The sequence below is a fragment of the Pungitius pungitius genome, chromosome 2 (genome assembly GCF_949316345.1).
Source record: "Pungitius pungitius chromosome 2, fPunPun2.1, whole genome shotgun sequence".
Classification (NCBI taxonomy): Eukaryota; Metazoa; Chordata; class Actinopteri; order Perciformes; family Gasterosteidae; genus Pungitius; species Pungitius pungitius.
This window is the reverse complement of record NC_084901.1, coordinates 32,777,607-32,800,640: the sequence shown is the minus strand read 5'-3', so window position 1 is coordinate 32,800,640 and position 23,034 is coordinate 32,777,607. Positions and strand designations below refer to the sequence as shown.

General features: G+C 46.3%; 3 protein-coding genes across 7 annotated transcripts; 2 read left to right on the top strand and 1 right to left on the bottom strand.

Moving 5' to 3' along the window:
- Positions 1-298: 298 nt before the first annotated feature.
- On the bottom strand, positions 299-2,264 carry cetn2 (centrin, EF-hand protein, 2). The gene is made up of 5 exons (XM_037462331.2): positions 1,955-2,264; positions 1,588-1,752; positions 1,370-1,498; positions 1,119-1,256; positions 299-975 (listed from the first exon to the last, which is right to left on the bottom strand). Exons 1-5 carry the CDS (start codon positions 1,955-1,957, stop codon positions 886-888), a joined length of 525 nt encoding a protein of 174 aa, XP_037318228.1. The 5' UTR covers positions 1,958-2,264; the 3' UTR covers positions 299-885.
- Positions 2,265-3,220: 956 nt separating this feature from the next.
- nsdhl (NAD(P) dependent steroid dehydrogenase-like) lies at positions 3,221-5,930 on the top strand. The gene is made up of 7 exons (XM_037462328.2): positions 3,221-3,431; positions 3,513-3,674; positions 3,953-4,099; positions 4,191-4,319; positions 4,679-4,821; positions 4,979-5,081; positions 5,220-5,930. The coding sequence occupies exons 1-7, from the start codon at positions 3,411-3,413 to the stop codon at positions 5,550-5,552; spliced, it is 1,038 nt and encodes a 345-aa protein (XP_037318225.2). The 5' UTR covers positions 3,221-3,410; the 3' UTR covers positions 5,553-5,930.
- Positions 5,931-7,278: 1,348 nt separating this feature from the next.
- Positions 7,279-22,933, top strand: znf185 (zinc finger protein 185 with LIM domain). 5 transcript variants are annotated; one of them, XM_062560798.1, is made up of 35 exons: positions 7,279-7,445; positions 8,154-8,224; positions 8,483-8,600; positions 8,711-8,818; positions 8,994-9,050; positions 9,132-9,182; positions 9,277-9,348; positions 9,444-9,524; positions 9,635-9,697; positions 9,896-10,015; positions 10,096-10,470; positions 11,624-11,743; positions 11,824-12,198; positions 13,855-14,229; positions 14,676-15,050; positions 15,271-15,336; positions 15,458-15,529; positions 15,793-15,867; positions 16,088-16,165; positions 16,362-16,442; positions 16,743-16,799; positions 16,917-16,970; positions 17,203-17,262; positions 17,815-17,865; positions 17,973-18,017; positions 19,038-19,103; positions 19,239-19,301; positions 19,584-19,706; positions 19,935-19,982; positions 20,154-20,186; positions 20,777-20,848; positions 20,953-21,027; positions 21,133-21,198; positions 22,032-22,137; positions 22,560-22,933. In XM_062560798.1, exons 2-35 carry the CDS (start codon positions 8,215-8,217, stop codon positions 22,659-22,661), a joined length of 3,693 nt encoding a protein of 1,230 aa, XP_062416782.1. In that variant the 5' UTR covers positions 7,279-7,445; positions 8,154-8,214; the 3' UTR covers positions 22,662-22,933. The 5 variants fall into 5 exon arrangements, with proteins under 5 accessions (XP_062416782.1, XP_062416786.1, XP_062416784.1 ...); XM_062560800.1 differs by lacking the exons at positions 7,279-7,445; positions 11,624-11,743 and having other exon boundaries at positions 7,855-8,224; XM_062560799.1 differs by lacking the exons at positions 7,279-7,445; positions 17,203-17,262 and having other exon boundaries at positions 7,855-8,224.
- The last annotated feature ends 101 nt before the right edge of the window (positions 22,934-23,034 follow it).

Here is a 23,034-nt window from a genome sequence, read left to right as displayed (position 1 = left end):
CCGGTGGTCACCTGATCCTCGGCTACTTGCACAGTGATGCTCTTGATTTAGCAAACACCATCATCTACAACCTTGGGGTGTCACTCACACCTCTGCCAGAAAGAGAAAAGCGGCATCTGGTTGATTAGCACAGCAGCTTTTCGACATTTATTGCATCATGCTTTGCGTTTACTTGATTGTTTCACGTACTAGTTGGTTGGATGGTGAGTCGTTAGGCTGTGGTAAGTTACTAGTATCTACCTGTAAAGCATTTAGCAGCAGCAGCAGCAACATGAATGATGGGATTAAAACAAGAAAACTGCTTCAAGATATTTAATTTGTACTTTAAAACATGTATATGCTGTTTATCTACTCATTAAAATCACTTCATCTTACAAAACACTCAAGAATACAGCGTATTTGGTCTATTATACATAGTTCTACACTGAGGGATACATAGATGATCAAAGCTATAAGAGACAGCGGGTTCCAATCAGAGGTTATTTAAGCATGAGACACTGAAGTTACCAGTGTAAACCAGATGTAATGTGCATATTGTATTGTCAAAGCATTGGAATGTAATGTGTCACCATATGGACATAGAAACAGATTACTTGACAATGAGTAACCTACATATTATCCTTAATATTATCAACGCTCTTTTCAGAAAAATATGTAGAATTCCAAGCAAGAAAACGAGAGCTCTCTTGTTTTCTGGTGAATGTAGATTAACGTGTAAATCAGAGGATGACATTTAAGTCTTACACAACTTTCTATTAGTGCAGTTAAACATTTGATTGATTCTTTGGGAGTGGAACTGAAAGCCAAAACACAATAAGGAACGGTACATTCGATATATGAGCAGAGAAACCACCACTGGACCCCTCCCGGTGTCATTCACTTCCCTCAGTACAGACAAGTTTTCTTCATAATGCGCAGGAACTCCTGCTGGTTCACCTCTCCGTCTCCATCCCTGTCTGCTTCATCTATCATTTCCTTTACACACACACACACACACACACGCAACATAACACGAGATGAAAAGAAGCTAATTTACTAGTATTCATGAGCACAATTGCCTGATGGGCCTGTGAGTATTTGTATATCTTAGTGTTTTGCTCCACGATGATGTGCTTTACCTGCAGCTCTTCATCCGTGAGGTTCTCTCCCAGCTCCTTTGCAACTCTCTTCAGGTTCTTGAATGAGATCTTGCCCGTCTCGTCGTCGTCAAATAGGCGGAAAGCTTTAAGGATCTCCTCTTTGGAGTCCTTCTCGGCCTAAAACCGGAGAAAGGGGAGAGTCGTTTTAACCACTATCTCCCGTTCTGGAGGAGGATGGAAATGTGGCCACCACGGTTGTATATTAATTATATTTCATGAAAGACATCCACCATTTTCTGCGTCATGACAGAGAGGAAGTCAGCGAAAGAGATCTTCCCTGTGCCGTCCTTATCCACGTCTCCAATCATCTTCTTGATCTCCTCTTTCTTCGGTTCAAACCCCAGAGCCCTCATGGCAACCTGAGTGTGAGAAACGAGCGAGAGAGCATGAAGCACACGTAGGAGGCTGCCTCTCTCCTCCAGAAGATCAGCTTCCAGGCCCTTTCTACCTTGAGCTCCTTGACATCGATGTATCCGGATCCATCGGTGTCAAACAGCTCGAAGGCATCCCGGATCTCCTGCTTCTGCTCTTCGGTCAGCTCCGGTTTGGGAGTCGTCTTCTTGCGAGGAGGGGGCACAGGACCCTGCAGGGATGGTCTCTTGGCACCGGTTGCCTGGGGAGGGGGGGAGAGGGGGGGGGCGACAAAGGAAAGGGAGGCATAGGGAGACAAATCAAACCAGGTGCGAGTCCCGTTGTGATGGCAACAGAATCAGCGAGGTGACCGCGACCTAAACAGTGAATAGAGCCTGGCCCCTTCACCACAGACTGAGATGTAACACATCACGTTAGAATTAACGTTAAACATTTAAACTCACCATCAGTTGCTGTCGGGTTGACTGACAAAAACGAGTTGCAGATTTATGAGGCAAACTGTTTCCCTATAATTTAAGGAGGAGGAGGTGATCAAATTGTTGGCATCAGTTGCTTGCATCACCCGTTGATTTACCTTGACGATAAAATAATATCCTATTCCTCAAAGTCGTCTCTGTATTCCAGAGGAACGGATGTTAAAACCCGTTGAAATGTAACGTTTTTAGGTCACGACATGCACAGGTTCTGTTGTTCATGAGCTGCCGTCATGAAGCGCTTGATTTGTTCACCCGGTGGGCCGTTTTGTGAGGTGATTCGTTTAGCTCCATTCGGCAACTAACGCAGCATAAAGTCTGGCACAAGCCGGGGAGAATAACAAGCGCATCAGTTGGGCGAAAAGATGATTGGCTTCTGGAGGTCACGAGTTGCAAGGCACGATCTGAAAATTCAGCGATCGAAATGAAACCTTTGATTTTTTTTCTGTTGAAGATTAAAATACAGAGAGACAACAAGAAGCATTGACAAGAATGTGTCTCGTATTCATTGTAAAACATAATATATATTGTATAATATAAATGGTGAATTTGCTTATGAAAATCTGTGGCATTGTCTCAATACACCCTCTAGTGGCAGCAGACCTGTGATCGGTAATAAGACATGAGGAATGGTTAAATTCCTCCTACTTGCGAAAATTAAAGGGGAAACATTTTAGGGATATATAGGCTTTATTGACAATGTAAAGTAAAAATAAATAAATAGTAAAATACAAAACGTCAGATGTTAGAAACTAAAGAATGTTAGTTGCTAGCATCTGACGTTTTGTGCTCATGTCTGAAGAAAACATCGTTATTGTAATGATCCGGAGTACATATACTACGTGGCTGGTGTTCATACACTTGTTAGAAAATGCAGTTGTCTATTCTACTTACTATTATTTGACTAGAAATTGGTATTTGGCGATCATACCGACTTGGCATATCTGCCTCTGTATCTTTTGTTTTATTATATATGCATGGATTATACATAGTTAATATAAATCACTAAAGTTTGCTGGTTAAACGAAATAAAGCGACAGTAACAAGTTTAGCGTCCATATCGTCGGTTGGACTTACACCCGGGGGCGTGGTTTTCAGTCAAGGGGGCGGAAAGAATCCGGTTGCGTTTTTCGATTGGTTTAAATAGTGGCGTTCTTTGACGTATCTGGCCCACGATTGGCCACTCCGAAACGTCCTCTACGTGCCCAGCCTCGGCTCGACCAATCACAGACCACGTACCGCTCGGCTCACTCACACGGTTCACGGTTAAGATGCGTTTTCGGTGAACGCGCCGCAGGTGAATGCAGTTGCCTTCTTATGTTTGTCACATTTACGCCCCGTATTGTATATACTCGTCCCTTAATATTCCACGTTGAAAGAAACACGTTTCCACAATCCCTGACACTCAACTCACCTTCCAATCGTTATGGCAACGCGGGTTCGACCGGTGAGTTTTTTGTTGTTGTGCGGATCAGCTTTAAACTTCTCTTTTTTTTTATCCAGCTAACTTTCGTTGTCCGTCGCACAGAGCAGTAAACGCTGCGCAGTCATCGGGGGGTCCGGCTTCCTGGGCAGACACCTGGTGGAGAAGCTGGTGGATCGAGGCTACTCCGTGCATGTGTTCGACATCCGTCAGAGCTACGAACTCCCTGGAGTCACCTTCCACCAGGGAGACCTCTGCGACAAACAGGTGAGAAGCCCCTTCCGGTCCAGTCCGACGGACAGCACTCACGTGGAGACTTGACCAAACACAACCCCCCCCCCCCCCAAAAAAAAAAAAACTGATGCAATACAGATAAGAAAGCAACTTCGGGTGGCACCTTAAGTATTTTATATAACGGGCTCCACACCTGATTTCTTGATACACACACACACACACACAATATGCATACATACATGTATACACACACATACACACACACACACACTAGACGTGGAGTGATTCTTCATTGTCACACTCTGCTCCAGGCTCTGCTGTTGGCTATGAAGGATGTGTCCCTGGTCTTCCACTGTGCCTCCCCGGCCCCCGCCAGCGATGACCGCAGGCTGTTTGAGAGGGTCAACATCGAGGGCACGCGCACCGTCATCGACGCCTGCAACGAGGCTGGAGTGCAGGTAAGGGGCCTATGTTTTTGCAAGCTGTTTGATGCAGGGGGCTTAAAAGATGCCATTGAACGGGGCTTGACCGTTGAGTGATGTGTCCCAGAAACTGGTCCTGACCAGCAGTGCCAGCGTGGTGTTCGAAGGGACGGATGTGAAGAACGGGGCGGAGGATCTACCATACGCCAAGAAGCCCATCGACTACTACACTCAGACCAAGATTCAGCAAGAAAAGGTTGGAGTGGCGCTTCTTCAATATCGGGTTTTACCAGCGTAGCGCTGTTCCTGCTGTTGCGCCCCAAAATAATTATTGCCTGATGGATTCAATTATTTGTCATTAATATCTGTGACCTTTTTCGAAGCTTATTTGAGAATAAATAAAGGCCTTCCTCAGGCTTTTTATGTAATTTGCTTCATGCCAAGACAATTTCCATGTATGTCTAACATATTATGGCAATAAATATTTCCTGATTCCTGATGCTCCTCACAATCGGTCCCAAACACAAGAGGGATGAGAGGAGAGGAGTAATCAAATGTATTCTTTTGGGATCCAGAGGGACATTTTCTTACCACTCTCTTTTTTGTGTGTTTCAGCTGGTCCTGGAGGCTTGTGACAAGGGGAAGGGTCTCCTCACAGTTGCCATCCGGCCTCACGGCATCTTTGGCCCTCGGGACCCACAGCTGGTTCCCATTCTAGTGGACACTGCTCGCAGGGGCAAGATGAAGTTCATCATTGGGTAAGACCGATGAGGAAAAATGTGTGTCGAGGTGCATAAAGTGGTGCACACATATATTCATTTTTTTTACACACTAGTCATTCATTTAAAAAAATATATTCCTAGTACCTAATGGGATATTTCTTAATTTAATTCTCTGCCTTTTTGTTTTCTGCAGTGACGGAACCAATCTGGTGGACTTCACCTTCGTGGAGAATGTAGTTCATGGCCACATCCTTGCTGCTGAACGCCTGAGGCCAGACTCTCCCATATGTGGCAAAGTGAGTGGGAATAAAAAAATCCAAAGCTGAGGCGTTTTAAAGAATTCTCTCCGTACGATCGTGTTACCCGTCGCACGCTTTATCATTTAAAACTGGAGTTTAAGTTAATACATCTTGTACCTCCCGCTTTACTTTCAGCCATACCACATCACCAACGACGAGCCGGTTAGGTTCTGGGACTTCATGTCCGAGGTGCTGGTGGGTCTAGGATACGCCGCTCCCCGCTACCACCTCCCTTACGCCCTAGTGTACGGCCTGGCCCTGCTCCTCTGGCTGCTGGCTCTGATCCTGCGCCCTCTAGTGTCCTTTAAACCCACCTTCACACCAATGAGAGTGGCTCTGGCTGGAACCCATCACTACTACAGCTGCGACCGGGCCAAGCGGGACCTGGGCTACAAGCCGCTGGTCAGTCTGAAGGACGGCATAGCGCGCACAGTGCAGAGCTACCCTCACCTCAGACAAGGAGCCTGAGGGTAGAAGGCCGAACAGTTACTCGCACTCAAGAAATGAGGAGAACCGGCACGGACGATTCAAAGTGAGGCAACAGAAAGTTTTATGTTTATCCAAAGCTCCCAGCGTGACACCGATTTAGTGCCTTCTCAACCGTTATGCACATTTCCACCAGCAGATGGCGGCCAGTCCTTTAATGAATTTGGTCATCGCACCGCGGTCTGGTTTATTTCAAGTTTTAAAGCACTTGGTGAACAGTTAAGTAACTCGCATGTACAGATCTTACACTGTGAAAAATGGAATTACTTTGAAATATTCTTGTATTTTGTTCATCATGTACTGTACACACATTGCGATGTTGTATGTCAAAATGCCTTAATATATTCCACTAAACCACAATTCTCCCAGAACAACTTGCCTGATATTGTTTTTAAAATGTTTTTCTAAACACTGAAACTGTGTAAGCAATTTACACAGAGCAGAACTAGAACTTTGAGTGAGGGGGTTCTTTCCAGTGATACAAAGTACAGTGGGAATAATTGCAACAATCAATAATTAACATATGGAACTGTTTTCTGTCGTACAGTGTTTTCCATTTCAACAATTCACTCACATTCTTCATACACCAACCCCCTCTTAGCTTCATACCGATACCGGATTACCTCTGAATGGCATGCGTTACCAAGAGTTATGTTATGTGTTAAAATACTATTCCGAGACCGTCATCAAATAAAATAATACAACGGTGAAGGTAAAAAACACAAGAATTCTTAATCCCATTCTTACGTTCCAGCTGTCGTTCTGTTTTCATTACAACGAATCTGTAAAACTGTTCTAAAGGCCTGAATGACTCATTGTCACAGCAAATGTGTGAAATATTCCTTGCGCAACTATTTGTGTAGGTGAAGCATTTTTGCCATTGTGTGGGGGTTCAGTTCAGATGGTTTGAATTCTCTTGTAGTTTCCGCGGCACCCTAATGATTCACTGCTGGAGGGCCGTCGGACTGGTTCCTTGTTCAGCAGCTCGAGGCGTCCAGGGAGATAAAAGCCCGGAGCTTTTACACTCTCCAGTGAGGGTGAAACTGGCTCCGGCTCCGCCCCCTTAGCTCAGCACAAGATCTGTTCATCATTTGAAAAGTATTTGGTGAAAAACATTAAATCTTTATCCGTTTTCTTGTCTTTCAGTTCAACAAACGGGGGGGGGCAGACGTGCACATTGATTAAACGTCACCATTGACTCTGCCAGACATATCTATATATAGAGATATTTCATATTCAACGTGATGGTTCCAGTTTGAAGGCAAAATGTCTCTTTATTTCAAATATTAAATTAAATGTCAATACTACTACTACTACAAATTAGATGGGCTCTGTTATCTTTATTGACGTTTGTGTTTACTTCTGTTTGTCCCAGTTCGGCTGCGTGTTGTCCTCCTCGATCTCATTATAATGGTGCGTGTGTGCCTGCTGTGTTCTGCCCAGTGAGCGTGAGAGGAGCATCCCCACCAGAGAGACGTTGCTGCGGGCTGCTTCGTGCACGTCGGCCCCCCCCTCTCTCCCGTCGCCTCCCTCCTTCTCGGAAATGTAATTGTCAGCCACCTGTACGGCAGGTAGGCTCTTGCCAACTCCTGTAAACATAATGCGGATGTAGTAAACACAAAAATGAGATCTTAGCAACCTCAATCACACACACATGTACGCACACTCTGCTCCACCCCCCCCCCCCCCCCCTCCCATCTATCTTCCTTAACTGGCTTGGCTTGTTAGTGCTCACGCCCGTACCTGTCTGCAGCCGAGACACCTGTCCCACAGAGAAAGACTCTGCTCACACCCGCCTCTCTCAGCGACGTTAAAGTCACAGACTCTTGACGGAGCGGCGTGCGTATTTCCCTCCTAGGAGTGAAGTGAAAGCAGGTAGGTGCTCCGGCTGTTCTTGTCCACATGATTGAGAGTATGTGGTTGGATTTTGTATTGGGGTCAGTCAGTGATCAGCAGGACAGAAGCATCTAAGAGGAAGCAATCTTGATACATGAAAGAGTTTGAAGCGGCGCTTGTGCTGGTGTTTTCTTTGGGTGTTTCCCTGCTCGTCAGTGGAGTTGTCCGTCCTGCTCCTTGTTGGTCTTAAACGCAAGGCCTTCTGTGTATTCGTTGTGTCACCACAGATATTGTGAGTGAATTCAGAGCCTCGGGAGTCTTAGCGTTAGATTTGCATTCGGTTCAATTTTGCATGAGCTGTGGTCGGCGCCTACTTTCTTCTTTAGTTCCAAGAGCAGCGGGAGTCATTCAATTTCATTTTAACCTTTTAAATAACTGAGTAGTCATTTCATTTTAATATGTACTCACGGAAGTCATCTTTATTACTCATCATTATCATTTGGTGCAAAATGTATTTTGTATTGCAACACAAAGGATCATATACACATATGTCAAGGTGTGAGTGAGTCCATTTGCACTCAACCAACACTAGTGTTTTTTGGAAAGTGGTAGGACAGGATCGTCTGCATATCTAAATGATGACACCACGGAATGCTTTTACTTTACACATAACTAGGAGGGAACATGACGAGGGAAGGGCAATCTAAAAACCAGATCATTTCACAAGGATTTCAATGTCATTTTCAGGTGCCTTGTAAAGATAACAAAGCAACAAATTGAGAGACTTCCCCCCCCCCCCGGAACAAGCATGTCAAAACGTGAGTATACGGCTCCCCGGGGATCTGAATGTGAGACACGGTGCGTCCGCCTGCGGCCATTTCTGAGCTTCTGTCATCGCCTTGAGACGCAAAAAATCCTTAAATAATTAAATAAAGAATCACCCATGCTATCAAGCACACAGTGATGAAGATGTCCACGGACGCGGCCTGCTGTGTGTCTGTGTGTGTGTGTGTGTGTGTGCGTGGAATGCCGCAGACGGTGCGTGGGTTTGTGACATGCGCCGTTTTGTGTCTCAGAGGCGGGTAAAGAATCTGTGTTCCTCACGACCAAAGTGCGGACCAAGCTAAAGGGAGACGGCAGCTGGTTGCAGCGCCGCAGCGAGGCCCAGGATAAAACCGACGAGGAGAAGCCATGGTGAGGCCTCGAGTTCAAGTGGTGGTGATGGGGGGGGGGGTTCCGTACGCATCATTCGCCGCAATGGTCGCTTGAATCGACAAAACCAAGTTTCCCCTGGTAACACGCAGGTTAGCAGAAGTGAGGGCGGGGCGTTTGAACGGAGAACCTGTGGAGACCAGTCCAGCGCCGTCACCAACAACTTCCACTCCGCCGGCCTTAAAGTCCGACGCCGACAGGTAAACACGGGCTTCTAACGTCACAGAGCCGATACGGGCCCCTCTGCACTATGTGCTGATCATTTTAACCACGTGCACAGTTAGATAACCAAACTGTAGATCTATTAAAGCACCCAGCGCTGAGCTTTTTAATTGAACTATAGGCTTTATTGACGTTTTTTTGTTCTACTTTCAGAAGTGTTGTCACTAAACTAGAGAGTTCTACTTCATCTTCAACAAGTAACGGCGTGAGGTAAGAGCTTCTCCTGCTTAAACGAACGTCCCTTTGTGACTAGACCCTCCCGCCTTAACGTGATCTGTTTTGGTTTGACAGTCAAACAGCGGCACAATTCCCCAAGAAACCCTCAGAAAGCTACAAGAAAATGTGAGCGCACGCAAATCCGATTCCCAGTCGACCACCATCAGACGAGTGAGAACACATTTTGACGAGGTGTATGTTTTGCACTTCTGGTCCTCAGAGCCCCCTACACTGTGAGGCCCACCGCAGAGAGCCAGGAGGCCCAGCTGAGCAGCGAGGAGCAGGAGAAACGGTATTGTCCTCACGCAAAAAGCACGCCATCCAATTTGAACTTGCGTGACCCCTGAGAAGAGATCAGCCTGACGTCATAATGACTCATTCATACAGGACGGAGGCTGCCAGCAGTGTTCTGATGAAATCTACAGTCAGGCAAAGGTCTTATGTGCTTTCTGCTGCTAAGAAATACGAGTAAGTATGTCTAATGTCACTCTGCCAAATGCTAATCTTAATGTTCAGTCCACGTGAGTTACATAGTTTAAACGGACTTTAACTTATGTTAAAATGTTTGTTGTCCTCAGGTCTGAAGATAAGGTGCCCGAAACCTCTTTAGCCAACAACACTCCAGCATTTGTAGCTAGAAGGTAACTGCTCCCTCTGCCAAAGCTTTAATGCAAAAAGGAAACCTGTGATCTTTACCTTTAGTTTAAAATGTAACGTTGTCCGTCAACTGTGTGTGTGTGTGTGTGTGTGTGTGTGTGTGTGAGTGTGTGCACGCCCCACTCCCTACTTGCATTCATGTGTGTGTGTGTGCACATCTGTGCTCTGCTACAAATATACAGGGTGGAGATAGTTGATGATGAGAGCGCTGCGACACCAGCACCTGTCAGCAAACCGCCCCCCTCCCCCGCGGCGCCGGTCCCATCTGTTGCCTCTGCTCCTGAGCCCCAACCAGCGAGCGTGTAGGTCCTGGGCCGCGTTCCTGCAGCCAGAGCAGCAAGCGCACGGCTTCAAATTCATTCATTACGGTTATTCTTTACAGAGCCGACGCCGGCGTTAAGTCAGCCGTCGCTGAGCCGGTGGCCCTAAAGGCGGTGACGCCCGTGAAGGATGATCCCCCACCGAGGTCTGTGGCAGTAAAAGACCCCTCTGAGGACAAGGAACCGGGCAGCACCAAGGGGGCCACTCCTCTCCCTGTTCTCATCCCAGAGTGTTTTCAAGCACCAAAGGCCTCGGCCATTTCTGGGCGAGTCAGCACTCCTCTGGTTGACCTCACCCCAGCGGCGCCAATCCCGGCGTCACCTGCTCCAGCGGCCCCCGTCCCGTCCACGCCCGTCCCTCTGACACCTTCCCCAGTGTCCGCAGTGAAGACCGAAGCAAAACCAGAATTGGTACAGAAACAAGTTCCAAAGCCGAGGTGAGTTTCCCACTAAACATGAAAGTGTCAGTGGGGAAGTAGTTTGTGTTTTAATTAGGGCCGGGACTTCAGCGCGTTAATTAAGATTACTTCATTACAATGTGAATTAAGATTAATTAATTGCACAAAAAATAACGCATTAAACATTTTTTACGCATTTTTACACTTATTTTTTGCACCGCGGAACGTTTCTCACTGGATGAGTTTCGGGGGGACCGATTATACTGGAGCACCAACTAGCGTTCATGACTTCAGACAACAACAAACCACAGTGAACATGAACGAAGAAGCTGACGAGACCGTGTCGGGTGGCCCCGTGAATGGGACATCTTATTATAATAAACACACGGATGGAAGCGTCGATAAGAGCGTGGTTGTGTGCAAGCTACGCAACAAGGAATTCACATCGAGCCTCAAGTATCACCTCAACGCAACACAATTAGCAGCTAGCGTGGACGTACAAGGACCCACACCCAACCCACACTGCACCAGATGACTGGTTTAAGGACCAGGGTAACTAAGCCCACGTCTGAAAAAATAACCAATGTACTTGAAAGTATTGTTCTACTTAAAAAAACATAGTTTACAGAAGGTCTACTTACCTGTAGGCTACCTGAATTTCTGAAAGTACTATATTTCTAAATATGCTATTGCTACACTTGTCTGCTGGAATTGGTTGAACAAAAATAAAAATCCATGTGAAAAAAATTACTTCTCACTTTTCTCAGGTCAAATATTTATGCAATTAAAATGCGATTAATTTCGATTCATTAATTACAACGCCTCTAATTAATTAGATTAATATTTCTAATCGAGTCCAGGCCCTAGTTTTAATATAACAAAATATAGTTAATACATGCATGCCTACTTGAGTAGGGATGGATCTGAATACTTTAACCTGCAGTCAGGCACCGGTCTTTTATGCTTTCTGCTGCTAAGAAATATGAGAATGTATGTCTAATGTCACTCTCCCTCTGCCAAAGCTTTAATGCAAAAAGGAATCCTGTGATCTTTACCTTTAGTTTAAAATGTAACGTTGTCCATCAACTGTGTGTGTGTGTGTGTGTGTGTGTGTGTGTGCACGCTCCACTCCCTACTTGCATTCATGTGTGTGTGTGTGTGTGCACATCTGTGCTCTGCTACAAATATACAGGGTGGAGATAGTTGATGATGAGAGTGCTGCGACACCAGCACCTGTCAGCAAACCGCCCCCCTCCCCCGCGGCGCCGGTCCCATCTGTTGCCTCTGCTCCTGAGCCCCAACCAGCGAGCGTGTAGGTCCTGGGCCGCGTTCCTGCAGCCAGAGCAGCAAGCGCACGGCTTCAAATTCATTCATTACGGTTATTCTTTACAGAGCCGACGCCGGCGTTAAGTCAGCCGTCGCTGAGCCGGTGGCCCTAAAGGCGGTGACGCCCGTGAAGGATGACCCCCCACCGGGGTCTGTGGCAGTAAAAGACCCATCTGAGGACAAGGAACCGGGCAGCACCAAGGGGGCCACTCCTCTCCCTGTTCTCATCCCAGAGTGTTTTCAAGCACCAAAGGCCTCGGCCATTTCTGGGCGAGTCAGCACTCCTCTGGTTGACCTCACCCCAGCGGCGCCAATCCCGGCGTCACCTGCTCCAGCGGCCCCCGTCCCGTCCACGCCCGTCCCTCTGACGCCTTCCCCAGTGTCCGCAGTGAAGACCGAAGCAAAACCAGAATTGGCACAGAAACAAGTTCCAAAGCCGAGGTGAGTTTCCCACTAAACATGAAAGTGTCAGTGGGGAAGTAGTTTGTGTTTTAATATAACAAAATATAGTTAATACATGCTTGCACTTGAGTAGGGAAGGATCTGAATACTTTAACCTGCAGTCAGGCACCGGTCTTATATGCTTTCTGCTGCTAGGAAATATGAGAATGTATGTCTAATGTCACTCTCCCTCTGCCAAAGCGTTAATGCAAAAAGGAATCCTGTGATCTTTACCTTTAGTTTAAAATGTAACGTTGTTACGGTGGCCGAGAAGGTTCAGACAAATACAAAAGCAACAACACAACCGCAAACGCCACAACACAACACGAACGCCGCAACACGAAAATACAAAAGCCACATCACAACCGCAAATGCCACAACGCAACACGAACGCCGCAACGCAACGCGAAAGCGAAAACGGAAGTAGCTGCCCACGGGAGCGAGCGTATTTTGGAGGAACGGAGCTGGAGGATGCCAGATTGTTTAAGAAGTAAGTGAAACATGATTCCTTGCGGCTACAGTTAAAGTAAGGAATCATGTTTCACTTACTTCTTAAACGATCTGGCATCCTCCAGCTCCGGTGTTACGTGCCGACTGGGTTTTTGAACCTACTGGTTTGCCTACACGTGCGTGTTTGTTTTGCCCCGACAGCGGCAGATGTTGTCTGCCTCGGTCACCTGATCCGTCACACATTCGCAAACATATTGCTGAAAATGTTCAAAATGTATCCCATATCCAATGCAGCGGTTATGATTGTATAAGTGAGCACTACATCACTGCTACGTATAAAGAAATAAATAAAAGAACATACGTTTATTAAAAGATCGCCACAACCTGGATTCGAACTCGCAGTCGAGCAAAATAGCAAAACTTTATGAGACGGCGGCGCTACGCCGTCGGCCAACCGAGCTGTCAAATGCCGCTACTGATTTAACTACTCATCATGAAATTGCAAATCGTCAGTGGCAAGAACATCTTTTGGTTCAGGGTGAGCAAAGACAACTGGTTTTTGGTGGCGTAGCGTGAAATACATAGTTCTGTCAGGTTTTCTAGCACATTGCCCAAGTAGGATTACTCTCTTAATAACATCTAAACGCGTAGCCAAACCAGTAGGTTCAAAAACCAGTAGGCACGTAACAACGGAGCTGGAAGATGCCAGATTGTTTAAGAAGTAAGTGAAACATGATTCCTTGCGGCTACAGTTAAAGTAAGGAATCATGTTTCACTTACTTCTTAAACGATCTGCCATCCTCCAGCTCCGTTCCTCCAAAATACGCTCGCTCCCGTGGGCAGCTACTTCCGTTTTCGCTTTCGCGTTGTGTTGCGGCGTTCGTGTTGCGTTGTGGCATTTGCGGTTGTGATGTGGCTTTTGTATTTTCGTGTTGCGGCGTTCGTGTTGTGTTGTGGCATTTGCAGTTGTGTTGTTGCTTTTGTATTTGTCTGAACCTTCTCGGCCACCGTACGTTGTCCATCAACTGTGTGTGTGTGTGTGCACGCCCCACTCCCTACTTGCATTCATGAGTGTGTGTGTGTGCACATCTGTTGCCTCTGCTCCTGAGCCCCAACCAGCGAGCGTGTAGGTCCTGGGCCGCGTTCCTGCAGCCAGAGCAGCAAGCGCACGGCTTCAAATTCATTCATTACGGTTATTCTTTACAGAGCCGACGCCGGCGTTAAGTCAGCCGTCGCTGAGCCGGTGGCCCTAAAGGCGGTGACGCCCGTGAAGGATGACCCCCCACCGGGGTCTGTGGCAGTAAAAGACCCATCTGAGGACAAGGAACCGGGCAGCACCAAGGGGGCCACTCCTCTCCCTGTTCTCATCCCAGAGTGTTTTCAAGCACCAAAGGCCTCGGCCATTTCTGGGCGAGTCAGCACTCCTCTGGTTGACCTCACCCCAGCGGCGCCAATCCCGGCGTCACCTGCTCCAGTGGCCCCCGTCCCGTCCACGCCCGTCCCTCTGACACCTTCCCCAGTGTCCGCAGTGAAGACCGAAGCAAAACCAGAATTGGTACAGAAACAAGTTCCAAAGCCGAGGTGAGTTTCCCACTAAACATGAAAGTGTCAGTGGGGAAGTAGTTTGTGTTTTAATATAACAAAATATAGTTAATACATGCTTGCACTTGAGTAGGGAAGGATCTGAATACTTTAACCTGCAGTCAGGCACCGGTCTTATATGCTTTCTGCTGCTAGGAAATATGAGAATGTATGTCTAATGTCACTCTCCCTCTGCCAAAGCGTTAATGCAAAAAGGAATCCTGTGATCTTTACCTTTAGTTTAAAATGTAACGTTGTCCATCAACTGTGTGTGTGTGTGTGCACGCCCCACTCCCTACTTGCATTCATGAGTGTGTGTGTGTGCACATCTGTTGCCTCTGCTCCTGAGCCCCAACCAGCGAGCGTGTAGGTCCTGGGCCGCGTTCCTGCAGCCAGAGCAGCAAGCGCACGGCTTCAAATTCATTCATTACGGTTATTCTTTACAGAGCCGACGCCGGCGTTAAGTCAGCCGTCGCTGAGCCGGTGGCCCTAAAGGCGGTGACGCCCGTGAAGGATGACCCCCCACCGGGGTCTGTGGCAGTAAAAGACCCCTCTGAGGACAAGGAACCGGGCAGCACCAAGGGGGCCACTCCTCTCCCTGTTCTCATCCCAGAGTGTTTTCAAGCACCAAAGGCCTCGGCCATTTCTGGGCGAGTCAGCACTCCTCTGGTTGACCTCACCCCAGCGGCGCCAATCCCGGCGTCACCTGCTCCAGCAGCCCCCGTCCCGTCCACGCCCGTCCCTCTGACGCCTTCCCCAGTGTCCGCAGTGAAGACCGAAGCAAAACCAGAATTGGTACAGAAACAAGTTCCAAAGCCGAGGTGAGTTTCCCACTAAACATGCATAGTATTTTTATCAATGTACTTTAACGCTAACAAAGTGATGGTAAGCCTCAAACATCAGCATAATGTCTGCCAAGATATAAGCGAAGCTTTGATATGTGCCTATATGCCTTTGTGTGGTCTGGTCTCATTCTTGTCATGTGTAGGATTCAAAGCTGCCCTGGAATCTCATGTGTTTGCTACGCATTTCTTTTCACAGCTCCAGGGTTGACACGCTCACCAACTTGTCCAACACTCTCATTACTTTCAACTCAAGTTCATCCAGGTATTTGAAAAATAACCACAAAAAAAAAAAAAAAGATGAAAGAAGGATAAAAAAGAAAAAATAGATCTTTATGTTCCAACCTCAACAAGCATCTGATAATAAGAGTGTATTTCCTCTCCAGCTTTGTGGATGATGCGCCAGTGTTGGCAGGGGAAGAAGCAGGTTCAGCAAACAGTCACACCTCAGAGAATGGGTATGAATACAAAAAATATAAAAACAACTTCCTCATTCATGTCATAGCAGGATTGGCAAGAAAAGAGATAATGGCTGCCACTGTGTTCACTTTAAAGTAATCCCAAAACAACCCGCCTCTCTATTTCAGGTGCTTTAAACTCCCTCACACGAGAGTACGTCCCCGGTTGGACTTGATTACGCGTAGCACTTCAGAAATGTAATATCCAGATGCACACGCACACTTGCCAAAGCACCTAATTTGTTTTCTCCTCCCGTGTGCAGCGATGAAGAGGAGCCGGCTCCAGAGCTCGGCAGCAGGCAACCAATTACAGATGATCTGCTGGCTTTCACCAATGGGTCAGTTAGAAATACGTCCTTTCTGTTTAAAGAAAGCCTCACAATAGACATTCTCCTAATAGTATCCACAAGGTGGCACTGCTGGACTTCTAATGACCCCCCCACCCCATCCCCTGCATCAACTGGCCTATTCCTGCCCCCGAAATCTCCTCTGAATCCCAAAGCCTCTGTTGCTTATCACCACAATCTCCTCTTCCTCTCATCCTTCCTGCCGCCGCAGTCCCGAGGAGAGCCGAGCAGAGCCCGCCCCCCCCAGTCCAGGACGCTGGAGTCAGGATCTGCTTAGTGGACTAAACAGGTACAGGAAGAAAAAACTCTTTCTCACCCAAGCCCCCGAAAACATGATGACATCATCATGGTTCATGAGTAGGAAATCAACAGCTCACTTGTCCGTAGCAAGCAGAGGAATTCACTTTAGATGACTTTGAGAAGGTTTGCACAAACTCTGCACTGTTTTGGACTAATGTGTCTGTTTTTTGTTGTTGTTTTTTTAGTGAGTCAAACCCGAAAAAGACAAGTGGCCCCCTGGATTTCCTGGCTAACGATGTCATTCCAATCAACACGGAGGCACGCAGGTGAGAAAGAGACGGGCTTGTGACGGCCTCTGCTCGCCATCCTCGTGTACCATCAATACCAACGTCCCCGGCTCGCTGAGGCGTGAGATTTTTAATAAACCCCATCCGCCTCAAGTTTGATCCATGAATCGGGGCTACTGGCAGCATTCCGCTTTAGATAGAAACACAGCGGCAGCTTCCTGAAGCGACCGAGCGACGCTTTGAAGCAGAAAGCCACGTCTTGTATCGTGAGGCGCAACTGGAAATGGAAGAAAGTGTTCTGTACTGATTAGTCCTGCTGCTTTGTTTGGTCTCCGCCAGCCTCAGCACGCAGCAGGTGGAGAAACAGGCGGATGAAACAGCCAGAGGAACACAAAGGTAGAAGGAGGTTATATTATCTGTCCATGCAGAGGTGTTCCTGCTAAGAAATGCATTCCATCCACATGTATGTCTTGGTCATTTATACTAACTGTGCTGCGTCTCCCTCACCGCCAGCCTCACGGAGACAGTCACTATAACCACCAAAACTGTGATCATTACTGACAAAAGGTACGAGAACCCGCCCACACACAAAAAGAGAGTCTGTTCCGTAGCATATTCAGATGTTTTTCCCGCTTGTTAAATTGTTCAGTGGCTTCCAAGCTCTTCTAATGGACCGGCGTTGTAAATAGTGCATGAGAAGAACCACACTTACCTTTGCTTGGCCTCTTTTCCCGTCCCCATCGTGCCGTTCGTTCGTACCGCTCTCCTCGCTGCCTGTTTCCATCCCGCGCGCATGCAGCCAGGGGGACAACGGCCATCCATGGAGCTCACAGGAGCAGACCACGGCGACTGAATCAAGGTAGTCTGTTCACTGCCACGTCACATGGGTGTCTGTGTCAAAGCGGATGCAATAGGTCTGCGAAAGGTCTTCGGGAATAGTTCACACTCTGCTGACACCAAACGGAAGCAGGAATTTTCTCAAAAATGTGATTTAATTGTAAAATAGATTCTCATCCCGGTTAAATTGGCAATTCGATTTCGTGAATTTAATAAAAAATTGTTTCGACAATGATTCATTGTTTAAAAACAATGAGAAAACTGATTTGTTCATATCAACGATCTACTCAGTTTTCAGTAACTGTTATAGACTGAAGACAGGGTTCATTGGGGGTGAAGGAAACTTTTAACTACACTGATTTTGCCATTCGGCTGCAGAATCGTCTTTCCATTCGTCAAAGACACCCAGATTCTGATTTTGATTGAGTTTGGCCTCGGGCTCCTCTGTGTTTCTGTTTACCATTCAAACTGCATTAAATCTTTCCATTATGAGTCAATGTGATCAAAATTCCTCTGACACAAGATGGGCCATGCTGACAATTGAGAGTGAAATCAGTGTGAAATTGTTTTTCAGCTCGGCTGATCCCTTTGATCCATATCCGATAGGGACCACATCCTCTAACAGGTAATCATATTGGTTTGGAGCCTTGACTGTTTTCCAGCCAGCCAGATAGCATCTCGGCATGCATAATGCAGCAGTTTGTGATTATGAGCCACTTTTCTCTATTGCAGCTCTTCTGACCTGCTGCAGCCTGACTCTGATATTTCCAGCAACAGGTACTGGGAATGACAATGCGAATTACAATGCAAATGACCTGTTTTCTGCATTGCATTCCTTGTTTGTAACACAGTTATGATCATGTTGCTACACAATATTAGAACTAGGGCAACTGCTTCACTTTGTTGTAATCAGCAGCTTTTATGCCAGATAAACTGAGCAGTGTGGGTCCGTCCTTATTGACGCACTAATCTAGACTCCACTTTCTGAATAAGTATAGTGTTTCTTTAGTGCATCACTTACTTTCATGGACAACAAAGGAGTCCAGAATCTGAATAGGGGGGGGGGGGGGGGGAGGCACATGAAACATCTTCTCTGTTATCCAGCTAACCGTGAAGTAAAGCCTCCCTGAAATGAATAATTGTGTTCTTCACCAATTAGCTTCACCAATTCAGTAAAAAAAAATAGTGCAAATAAAATAAAAAGGCCAAGGTGACATTTTCAACTTGGTTAATCTGTCCATGACTCAATTTGTTGAAATTGTGATCCAAGGCAACAATATCTAACATCTGAGAATTCATTTTCTATTTGTCTAGTAACTAACCAATAATAAACTAACCAAAGCTATAACTTTATCCATGTATTGTTTGTGTATGTACTTTTTTTAGAGTGTATTTTGGCACCTTATGCCTTTCTTATTGAGTTGAGTGAAGACAGAAAATGAGCAACAGCAAGCGTCAAAGATCCCCAGCCGGGCATTGTGTTTCATTATCAGCCCTTCAAACCCCAGGGAACCCAATCTCCTGAAATTCTAATGCTTTACTTCACGTCACTCTCCCCTTTTACTTGTGTGTGTGCGTCCGTTTGACAGTATTAGCAGTAATGTGTTGGATTCCCATTCAAACCTAATCTCTATCAACACTGACGCCACAAGGTATTAAAACGGAGTTCGGTGCATAATTGTGTTACGAGTGGAGGAAAATCAAAATGATTCTCTCAAAGTGCACACATTACGGTCTATAATGCTTGTCTGTCATGACTTCTGCATCCTCTCTCTCTCTCTCTCTCTCTCTCTCCAGCACTCAGCGCTCATGGGCGCGCTCATGGCAAACCGGCCCACCTCGGGAGGCCGACACGGAAGAGAGGTGAAGAAACGCATCGATTTACTCTTACACTTCCACACAATATGGTCCGCAATGATTCATTCGTCTACGTGCGCGCCCACCCACGTCCATTATGGGCTAAAAGCCTTTCAATGTATTTCCCCCCCCCCCTCTCAGCCAAGAAGCTTTACCAGCAGCCCGGACGGAAGATCAAGAGCTGCTGGTCAGGTTTGAGAGAAAGTAAGTCATCTTCATCATCCCCCTGTGTATTTGTTCCTTTTATTCCTATAACCTCCTAACCAGGCTTTTGCGGCGGCTACCCATTGAGCCGGAAAAAAAAAAACCCCATTGTGCGCGGGTGCCGGGTTTTAAAATAGGTCAGACACATATTTGTTACAACGTTTCTTCCACAACTGCGGTAAACACATCCCCTTGAAGGCTTTTTTTCCCCCTTCACCATACAAAGAGTAACCATGTGTTATCCTCTCGTGCTAATGTGGCATGTCTTTGTTTGTGCTCAAGGTCAGCTGAGAATGACTCCCCGTGGGACAAGTGGACGTCCCCCACCGTCTATACTCTCCCAGTCACTACAGGAGAAGAGGAGGAGGAGGAGGATGAGGAGGAAGAAGAAGAAGAAGAAGAAAGGTATCTCCCTGGTGGCTGGGCTCATTAAAAGCCATTTAACCACTTTATTTTTCACAATTCCAGCAGGTAGTGATTACAGCATCTTAAAGCCTATACAATACAAATACAAGTTCAAACTTCTTCTTCTTCAGCTCAGTCTGAGAATAATCAACTGGTTTGCAATATTTTTACTTCTTCTCCCGTACTGCCAGACTTTTTTATGATGCAGCGTTGTCCTCTGTTTTGCAGCACGGAGTATACTCAGACTCAGACGGTCACCACCATCACCACGTTCAGGTTTGAAAGAATCCTTCATGAAATGAGAGGGAAATGACAGCGTGAGGAGCATTATGTGTGATGTTTACCATCACAATGCGAGGGGACCAGAGGCCCCGGAACCAGGCCGCCCTGCAGTAATAGAAAACAGATCACACCTGCTTAATAAATCCAGTTTCCTCTACTTTTCAGGGAGAGAAGTGAAGAACAGTCTGTTACGGATCGGTAAGTTTAGCGTCTTAATGTCAGACACATCATCATGCAAAAATACATTCTGGTCTGCTGATTTAAAAAAAAAAAAAAAAACTTTTGTAAAGAAGGCTTTCATTCATTTGTGTCTTTTAATCCAAGCAAGGATTTGCTACTGCATGTAAATGAAATGTGAGCATAGACATAAACCTTCTTTTATTTATTACACACCCCTTTATCCGTGTTAGTTAGCGAGGGAGGGAGTTTAGGCGGATCCCTGTGGGAATGTCATCAGAAGACTGCAGTCTGGATGCAAAGCTACCGGCAACTCCTGTTATTCTTGATTAGACGGACGCCTGAACGTTACTGAAGCTAAATGACAAGATCTGCTCTCCCATTGTCTTTCAATTTGCCCTCATTTCCTTCCCTCTAATTATCAGTCTCCAGATGTCACGTTAATGATGTGTATTAGGAATGTCCTTTTGTCAAATCGCAGCCCGTTAAACAGCACGCCGTTAACACGCGGTGGCGGAAAATGATTATCTCCTGAGTTACGCGTGACAGATGTGGAGCCCCTCTGTCAGCGAGTGAAAGATGAGGCTTACGCCGCTGCACTCTGTCTCCAGGTATGAAAGCTATTCCAGGAGCGTGACAGAAGAAGACCGGCGGGTCCTAACACCAGAACCCGAGGCCAGGAGGTGAGCGATATTAACACACGAGACCTCTAAATCAAAGTGACAGCTAATATTTGTGCCGGGGCGCAATTAACTCAATCTTTCTCTCGCGTGCTCGCTGCTCAAAGGGGCTTCGTGTTCCTGAAGGAGTACGTCAATGCAACAGAGCTGTCCTCGTACAACGCCAGAGACACACCCGACTGGTAGGACCAGTGCGCGACGGGTCACGCAATAAGAATGTCGAAATGACAGAATGAAGGTTTTTTTTTTTTTCCACAATGATTTACTGACTACTCTTTTTGTTACAGTGGGTCCGATTATGTGACATCCAGCTCCACCAGTTACTCTTACAACAGCCCCTCCACTTACTCGAGGTACAAGCCCAACTCCTTTAATGGTCATTATACTTGCCTTCAGCTGCTTTTGTCTCTTGCTCTGACATGTAATGCTCTCTAGATGACAACTCGACTGCTTTCACCAATTTCACCTGACATATTGGCTCCTTTTAATGCTTACTCTTCAACGCACACCTCAAACCTTACCAGGACTTCTCCTTTGGAAATAAAAATGTCTACTCTTCCAACTTCTGCAACTGCCATTGTTCACACAGTTCACATAAACTGCTCTCAGTCACATTTCAATTGACACTCTTCATTTTCCCCGCATTACTTTCAGCTGCTTTCAGCATTTTCACTTCAGCTTAAATACCAAACAAAACTTTACTCTTCAGCGGTAACACTTCTGCTTTCGCAATTCTATTTTAAGTTGTCATTTCATTGGCACAGTTTGCGTCGGGACCGCCACTTTCAGCTCCAACTTCTGCTATTTCAAATGATTCAAGGGCAAATTCCCAGCAGCGAGAATACAAATGTTGTCTTGAGATTCTCCTTTTTTCTGTATTTTACGTTTCTCTTACGCGGCGCCTCAACTTACTCCTGGTGACAACACGATTCCCTGACCTGCTTTAAACCAGACTTGAGCCTACGCCCTGTCTCCCCCTGCCGTGTCATTTCCACCAATAAGCACTTAAGCAGAAAAAACCCACCAGCCAGCTCATTAGGAGGCAAGGCGGGTATAATAATCAAAGGGTTATTTACACTCGGGACAGAAAGGGTCACAGGTCACTCCTCCAGACGGAGCTGCGGTTGTGTGCGAGCTGCTTGAGCCGCGGCCAACGTTCCGTGTCTCAATCGCTGTGTCTCCCCAGCGGCCTCCCGTCATCCAGCTGCAACTTCTGCGCCGAGCCAGTGGGTGACGAAGCCAAGATCACCATCGAGCACCTCAACATCAACTGCCACCCCCACTGCTTCAAGGTAATCCATCGGTCCTGCTCCCATGAAGATGCAATTTGGTATTTATTGCACTATAAAATGTCTTTGAAGGGAGTGACCTGGAGGAAGTGAGCTTTTGTTTGTAGAGTTAGAGGAGATTGATACTTGTCTCTAACGTCTGGAGAGTAAATATGATGCTACAGATTTAGTAAATGTAAACTCCATCCATTGTTCGAAACCTACCAACAGAGCTGATGCGTCATAAAAGTGTCACTATAACATGTTCCTGCCCCCTTTTCCGTCTTTATGCTAAGCTACGCTAATCAGCTCATCACTGTAGCTTCATAATGACAGTTTGTTTTAATATACCTCAATACTTTGAAAGCTGCGACAGAAATTCAAGGATAAAAACACTGCACTTTACTCATGAATCCATCTTCATTTCAATCCTCCCAATGTTCCAGTGTGGTGTGTGTAAAAAGCCGATGGGAGACCTTCTCGACAGCATGTTCCTACACGGCGGGAAAGTCCACTGCGAGATGTGCTACAGCGAAGCTTTGGACTGATTATCAAATCCCTTCTGCAGCCTCTTCTCCTTCGCTTCCCTTCTTGTTCATTTGCATTTAAAGTGGAGAACTCACATCTTTCTCGTAGTTTGGATCGTGTCTGGTTTGAACTCAGGAGTTGTGTGGTAAAGGGTTGTTGTAGTGAATAGGATGGTGATTTCATAGTTGGAGCTCAAACATGTTGTACTAACTTGTATTGATGTTGTTTTTTTTCTTCTTGGTGGTGACAGCTATATCTCTATGTAAACTTTGAAGGATATGTATTATGAACAAACTACTACTGGAGATGAATAACAATATAATTCATTTAAAAATGACTTTATTAAAAAGTGTATTTCTGTTCCTCTTGATACAAAAGTGTGTTCCCATGAAT